The 7,843-nt window shown below is 47.4% G+C and overlaps 1 protein-coding gene across 10 annotated transcripts in view; it reads left to right on the top strand.

The window, feature by feature from the left end:
• Positions 1-1,250: 1,250 nt before the first annotated feature.
• Positions 1,251-7,843, top strand: part of Arhgef11 (Rho guanine nucleotide exchange factor 11) — a 107,939-nt gene continuing 101,346 nt past the window's right edge. For all 10 annotated transcript variants that reach the window (XM_076862271.1, XM_076862275.1, XM_076862276.1 and 7 more), the window contains exon 1: positions 1,251-2,736. In XM_076862271.1, coding sequence (XP_076718386.1) covers positions 2,705-2,736 — 32 coding nt within the window. In that variant the 5' untranslated portion in view covers positions 1,251-2,704. The remainder of the gene's footprint in view (positions 2,737-7,843) is intronic.

Raw genomic sequence — 7,843 nt, 5'->3', positions numbered from 1 at the left:
CTATTGCCTTTGGGGGACATTTAAGATGCAAACTGTAACAAAGTCCTTTTATTGGCCAACCTGATATAATTTGATTAATGCTCCTAGTTGCAGCAGATCCTTAATTGCTGTTCGTTGGCTTCTTTGCCCCCTTGCTATTTGCATACTCACCACATCTAACATGGGCTGGGGACTTGGAGCTGACGAGGTGAGTAGGTAAATTTACATATCCACATGTTCCTGAGAACACCCAAGTAGTGTGGGAGAGAGAGCACATATGCAAACACATCAGTGACTGCCAAGAGTTTTATCTAGGCAAAAAAAGACAAAGTTCACCCGACAGTCCTAACGAACAAGTTCCTTTTTTATTTTTAAACATAATGAGCCAGACCTTCTGACTAACATCACGTTACTTGGGACAATTCAGAAACTGTGATTCCATGAGAAGGGGGTTATGAGAATAGAATTGTCCAGGAAAGCCTTTTTCCACTGAGTTCAAACCAAGATAACCAAGCGAATCCCAGGGGCAACAAGGAAGGGTCTTCCCTCCAAGTCGGGGGTGGGTGGGGGGTAGAGGCGGAAAGGGCCACAGAAACGGGGGCAACGGCTAAAAGGTGTTTCTGAGAACCAAGAAGGGGGCCCGCGACAAATTCTTTAAAAACATCAGAAGCGAGGCGGTGAGGAGGCGAGCAGAGAGGAGACTGGAGGTGATGCTGGGGGCCGCAGGGTAAAGCCGGGGGGCTGGGGAGGGCGGCCCCCCGCGGGCACCGAGGCGGGAGGGACGGGGTAGGAGACAAAGGTCGGGTTCCCGGAGCCTAAGTCGGGGAAAGGGACGCGGCAGCCGAAGGGGCGGCGCCGCGCGGGGCCGGGCGGGGTCGAACCGGGGTCGCCTGCCGGCGCGCGGGGCCACACTGTGGATCCGGCCGCACCGGGCACAGCTAGGCCGCACCGAGGGGCAGGGCCAGCGGCTGCGGGGCGGAGGAGGGGACCACGCGAGGAGCCGCGACCAGGGGTCGCGGGCGGCGGGACGCGCCGCCAGGCCCGGACTGAGGCGGGGGCGGCGGCCGCGAGAAGGCGTAGTGCGGTCAGCTCCCCGCCCCCGCCTCGGCCGCGGCTGCGTGAGGGAAAGGGCGACGGGCAGCGCGGCGAGGAGGAGGAGCCTGCGGCCCCGCCCCCGCTGGAGCAAGGGAAGGAGAAAGGCTCGCGGCGGAGGAGGAGGGAGCCGAGCGCGGGGAGGGGGCGGCCGGCCGGGCCTGCGCCCCAGAGAGCGGCGAGCTGAGGGGGAAGGGGCCCGGAAGGAGGCGAGCGCGGCCGCGACGCCGGGAGCCGGACGCCCGCTCTCGCCCGCTCTCGCCGGCCTGCCGCCGCCTTCCCAGCCCTCGGCCGAACCCGAGTCCCGAGCTGCCGGGAGGCCGGAGCGCGGCGCCCGGCGTAGGGCGAGCGGGCGAGCGGGAGCCCAGGCCCGGCCGGCGGTCCAGCGCGGGGCGCGGTGGGCTGGTGCCCGCGGGAGCCGGCGAGGGGCGAGAGGGAGCCGAGAGGCCGAGCGCAGAGGAGACGGGGTTGCCCGAAGCCGGTGTGGAGGAGGGACCCCTCCGGACGCCATCCACAGTCGCAGGTCCAGACCGAGGATGGTCGGGGGGCAGTTTTTCTGAGCCGGCGACGGAGGAGGGAGAAGGGGGGACGCGAGGAGCCGGAGCCCTGTTCCGCGGAGGCTGAGGCGAGAGGAATTTTCGGAGCCTGGATGTGGAGCAGCCAAACAGCAGAACTAACTCAGGAAATTGTCTCAGAAAAAGGCCGAGCGAGGCTGGGTCTGAGCGTCGGGCTGGGGTAGGTGGAGGAACCTGCAAGTTCAAAGGAGACGGGGAGAGGATAATTTCGGGGATTCTCTCCGGTTGGTGGTCAGTGCTACCATTTTTAAGGTGAAAACCATTGCATTTCAGGTGTTCTGTGATTTTTTTTTTTTTTATTTTTGGTGCGATTGGTTCCTTTCAGAATTTCAAAACCATTGATGTAAAAGCTTTTTTCTTTTCTTTTTTAAAAAGAAAATCTACAGATTTTGGTTCCCAGGGTCGCACTGGATGTGGAAGGAGTGCTGTTGTGTACATACTATTGTATGGTTTTATTTATTTTATTTTATTTTTTACTGTGCAAATCAGCTGGAAGATTTTTTTTTCCAAGTGCCATTTCGGATTTATTCCTCTGTTTTTTCCTCCCTCAAATATATCTGCCGTTGTCATTTTAAGCATTGGAGACCAGAGAATAATTTTTTTTTTTCCCCTTTGGAGCTTGAGGCTCCCTTGCCAACAGAAGGACAGCTAGGAAAACTGGATTAAAAGGATGGGTTTATCTGTGTTTTGCAGTTCAGACTGATATTTTTGAAGGCACATTCTTTCTGTGATTCATTTTTAGCCCAAAGTGCTAACCTTGAAGAGATTTGTGGTTGGGATTTTGGTTTCTAAGAAGGTCATAGTTTTCCTCTTTTTTCTTTCTTTTTTTTTAAGGGGGGGGGAGGGGAAAAGGGTCTAAGAAAGGAGACCATGTTCACCGGTAGAAGTAGGATGGAGCTTCAGTTACCAGGATCCTGAGAACTGGAATAAAAAGGATTCCATCTTCAAGTTGGGAGGCCCTCTTCTTACCTTTCTCAGAAATTGCAAGGGATTCAGTCTTGATCAAGACACGGAAGCCACTGGATTCTGGAACCGAACCTTGGAGACACTGAGAAACCATGAGTGTAAGGTTGCCCCAGAGTATAGACAGGTAAGTTTGGATTTTTCAACACTTATTAAAGGAAAGATTGGGAGGGGAGGGTGTTGCATTTTGATAAAGGATTATTAAAGAAAAAAAAAAGATTTGGGTGTGCTGTGGGAATTGATGGGGTAGGGGCATTGGTCTCTGGGGACCGTCAGCCTGTGGGATTATGAGTGTGTGTCTGTGGTCAAAAACACCTCCTGGTTCAGTGTCTTTCTAATATAAGCAAGCAGTAAGCAATGAAGCTAAGAGAATGAAAGAAGGAGGACATGCTTTCAGTGGGTTATGATTTTTGCTGGGTTGGAGGCTGAGTTTGGGTCCCCAACTTGCCAGCCTCTAGGGGGTAGGAGGCATGAACAAGCCTGGTCATGTGAGTGGTGGATGGGAACTGGTGTTAGGTGTTGGAGTTGCTGGGGGAGGGGCTCTGGCAGGGTCGGAAGGCCAGGCTGGTTGGTATGGAATAGTGGGGTTTGGGGATGGGTTGGATCCCATTTCTAGAATGAGCAGGATGTCCTTGGCTCAAATGGTGGGATAGAAACACCATTTACAAAAATCATACAGGTCTGGATTGTTACCAGTGGCTGATGTGGCCCCCGGTTGCTTAGATCACATTAGAATTTTCTCTCCTACAGGCTTAAGAGTTTAAATTGAGACTTGTCAATAGCTGATGCTTGAAGTTTAATCTTCCAAGCCGTTCTCAATAAGCTTGACTGCAAAATGGGCCTTCCCTCTGCTTAGAACCAGAGAGTTGTTTTGAGCCTCTTAGGCCTGATGGGCAGAGGCTCTGGCCCTCAAATTTTAGAGCACATGATACACCTCCCCCTCAAGAGTCAACACTGCATCCTCTGTCACTATTAACATTACACTTGGGTTGTAATTCCTTCTTCCAAAGATTTGATACAACTTTGTAAGGTGTCTGCCTTTTCCCTCCCACCCACCTCTGATTTTTCCCTTGAGAATCTTGCGTGGGTTGGGTGGGGTGTTCTTAGGGGTGGTACATACATCCTAACCAAATAGATGGGTGTTTGGAGGACTAAACAAGCAAATGAAAGCACTGGACCTGGAAAAAACATTATTGGAGAGATAGGGAAGAATATTTTCGAGGGAGCAATTGTTCTCTCCATGTTCAGTTAACCTTTGGTTATCCATGCTAATAATAATTTCCTTTTGACTGTGGAATGTGGCCTAGAATGCATATAATCTCTCTCTCCCAAACACTAATCTCTGTGTTGGTTTAGAGTCCGGTTTAGAATCATTCAGCAGTCCCCAGACAGGGAACTGACTTTGCTGTGGTGAGGAGGAGGCAAACAACCACAAAGCATTTATGGCTGGTTCAGACCTCCTTTCCTTTCTGTTGGTCTCTTTGTAGTTTGACCCTGGGAAAGGGATAACTATGACATGGCATGGCAAGGCAAGGAGGGGCAATGGTTTGCAAGGCTGCCCTTCTTCCCTTTTCATCCTCTTGGAGTTGGGAATCAGTGCACTTGTCTTTTTAAGATTTGAATGGTAATCTATTTCTGTGAATTCAGGAATGTGAGAAGATGGAAATCCAGGTGTTGAGGAGTGCAAGGAGAAGCAGTGAGGTTCCTGGGTTGATATGAGCCTCTCCCTCTGGGAGTTTGTAAATCTTCACAGCTGCAGATCTCAGGCTCTGTTCAGTATGTTATGGTTTCCTGAGTGCTTTCATATAATGTCTCATTTGAGCCTCACAATGTTCTGTGATAGACAAATCAGAAGGTCTTATTCCTATCTTGTAGAAGGGGAAACTGAGGCCCAAAGAGGATTCCTGGCTTGCCCTGTACCATTTTGCCTGACTTGTGGCAGAATCTGAACTCTAAGCTACATCTTGTGATTCTGAATCCCTGGTTCTTTTCATTGCCTCATCCTGTTTGACTAGGTTTGTAGATACCCTGTAGAATGTGTGAGGCACTGTTTTGCCTTCTAGAGCAATAGAGGAAGGTACTGTTTAACAGTTACGGTATTTCCTTGCTCTTCATACCTGTAATTTCTATAGTTAAAGTACCATTTTCTCCCATGGGCAGGGCTTTCCTTGTCTCCACCCCTGCCTGATTCTCTTCCCCAGGTCCCCTTCTTGTAATCTCCAGCTGGCTGCATTGGATCTTGTTCCATTTTAGTTTTGTTTCATTGGACCTTTTGACATCCCAGGCTCTAGACCCTATGAATTTTTTTTAAGATTTTTTTTTTTTTTAGTTAGACACAATACCCTTTATTCAATTTATTTATTTTTATGTGATGCTGAGGATCGAACCTAGGCCTCACATGTGCTAAGCAAGTGCTCTGCCACTGAGCCACAACCCCAGTCCTAGACCCTATGAATTCTAAATAACTCAGTCTATACCACTCTGGAGCACTGATTGGAAGGAAGTGATGCAGATTATGGAGTTGGGTTCTGTTCTTAGTTTGTAAGTTTGTTGTGTAGAGTCTTGTGTAAGATGCTGTTGGTGTGTTTTAGAAAATGAAAGCATACAGTTCTTGCTCACAGATGATGAAAGGAAGAGGAAACTGGAAGAATAGGAAACTGGAAGAATGGGCTGGGGGGTGGGTGACTGGGAAGTCTGTGGCTCCTAACAGAATTGGAGCAGGATTCGGAAGGTATTTTTTAGGCCTAGAAGAACACCCAGGTTTATAGTGCTAAAACAATTGGATAGGTTTGAGGGGGAAAATGGCAGGAGTCTGGTAGGACCTCAAGGAATTACCTAGTTGATTCTAAATAGGGTGTGGGTTGTTTTTGTTTTGTTTTGTTGTTGTTGTTTGGTTTTGGTTCTGGGGAGTGAACCCAGGGGTGTTCTACCACTGAGCTACATCCTCAGCCCATTTTATTTTGTTTAACACAGGATCTCACCAAGTTGCTCAGGCTGGCTCAAACTTGCAATCCTCCTGCCTCAGCCTCCCAAGTAGCTGGAATTACAGGCAGGTGCAGCTGCATCAACTATAGGGTGTGTCTTGAGCTAGTAAAGACAGGTTAGGGTCTTTCCCATTTTTTTGTATCTCAATGGAAGGTGGTTCTGTGAGTTCAACAGTTCTAAGTCTTTTTGGATACTAGACTTTTCCTACATTTTTTTTTCCGTTTTATTTTTAGTTTTTTTTTTTTTTTTTTTTTTTTGTGGTGCTGGGGATTGAACCCAGGGCCTTATGCATGCAAGGCAAGCACTCTACCAACTGAGCCATATCCCCGACCTCGTTTTATTTTGGATTGAACCCAGAGTCTCGTACTCTACCACTGAGCTACATCCCAAGTCCATATTTAAAAATATATATATATTTTAAGATGATCTAAATTGCAAAGGCTGGCCTTGAACTTGATTGTGAATCTCCTACCTCAGGTGCCCCAACCCACTGTGTGAACTGAGATTATAGGTGTGTGCCACTAACCCCAGCCCTTTGCTACAATTTAAAGCCAATTTATTGTCTTACTTCTGACTTCAATGGGGACCCTAAAGTCATTAGTATTGCTCTCTTTGTTGACTTCTTCGAGATTTTCCTCCTCCTTAAAGAAGAGCAAACTAACATATAAATGTATGAGAAAAGGATAGGGCAGAGGGGTTAGAGGGGGAAGGAATGGGGCATGGGATTATTAATGATGGTGGAGTGTGATGCTCATTATTATCCAAAGTACAGGTATGAAGACACGAATTGGTGTGAATATACTGTGTATACAACCAGAGATATGAAAACTTGTGCTCTATATGTGTGATAAGAATTGTAATGCATTCTGCTGTCATATATAAATAAAATTTTTTTTAAAAAAAGAAGCAAAACAAAAATGTATGAGAAAGGGGCTTTGAAAAAATTGGAATAACGTGGGCTGGGCTGTGCTCAGTGGTAGTGTACTTGCCCGGCATGTGTGAGGTACTAGGTTTGATTCTCATCACCACATATAAATAAATAAAATAAAGGTCTATCAACAACTACAAAATATATTTTAAAAAATTGAAATAATGTCATTTCAGCATCTTTTCTTTCTTTTTTTAAAATATTTTTTAGTAGTTGATGGACCTTTATTTATTTGTATATGGTGCTGAGAATCGAACCCAGTGCGTCACACATGCTAAACAAGCGCGCTACCACTGAGCCACAACCCCAGCCGCCCCCCCCCCTTTTTTTTTTGATACTAGGGATTGAACTCAGGGGCACTCAGCCACTGAGCCACATCCCCAGCCCTATAGCCCTATTTTGTATTTTATTTAGAGACAGGGTCTCTCTAAGTTGCTTAGTGCCTCACCATTGCTGAGGCTGGCTTTGAACTCGCAATCCTCCTGCCTCATTCTCCCAAGCCACTGGGATTACAGGCGTGCACCACTACGCCAGGCTCATTTCAGCATCTTGATTCCCAGCCCTTGTTTCTTTCTCTTCAGTATTTTTGGAACAACTCCTACAGAATGGTGTGGTGGGATCTATAGTCAAGGTCATGGCCTGGCCTCAGATCACATAGGGAACCAATCTAGCAGCCTTCCAAGTGGTAACCTAAGATTGGTGGCACTTGGCAGTCACTTGATTGGACTGCAAATATTTATCAAAGGACTCCAGGCTCAGCTCAGTTCTTGGTGTTCTGGTAGATAATATTCAAGAATGTGGAGCATACATTCTTGGGAAGGGTTATTAATGAAACAATACAAAACAGTAAAAAAAAAAAAAAAAAATTGCTGAATCTTTATTTACACCAGAAAGGTACCTTTAGAGAAGAGTGGAAGATTGATGCCGATAAGAATAGTCAAGGGAGGGGTAGTTAGAAATTGTTTGGTGGAAAGGGCAGAAGGCGTGAGGAAAGCTTCTGGGGTAGAACAAGCATGGTGTGGCCTGCTTATGGTGAGATTGTTGGTCTTTGCAGAACAGAGAGAAATTAGGTTCACAAGTGGGCAGGATAGAGAATAAAGGTGTTCCGACTTTATTTACATGGTGAAGAAAAGGGAGTCAGTGATAGTTCACGTATTATATGGTAATATGAAACACTGTTTAAGGACAGAATTGTGATGTTGATAGGTGGGCTGAAAAAGCATAGGGTCAGGAAGGCCATCCAGGAGTTTTTGTAGCAAAAGATTCTGGATCAGAGTGGTTATGATGGGAACAAAGAGGAAAGGCAGGATTCAGGAGACAT

This window comes from Callospermophilus lateralis, chromosome 7 (genome assembly GCF_048772815.1).
Source record: "Callospermophilus lateralis isolate mCalLat2 chromosome 7, mCalLat2.hap1, whole genome shotgun sequence".
Classification (NCBI taxonomy): Eukaryota; Metazoa; Chordata; class Mammalia; order Rodentia; family Sciuridae; genus Callospermophilus; species Callospermophilus lateralis.
This window is presented reverse-complemented; position numbering and strand designations above follow the sequence as displayed.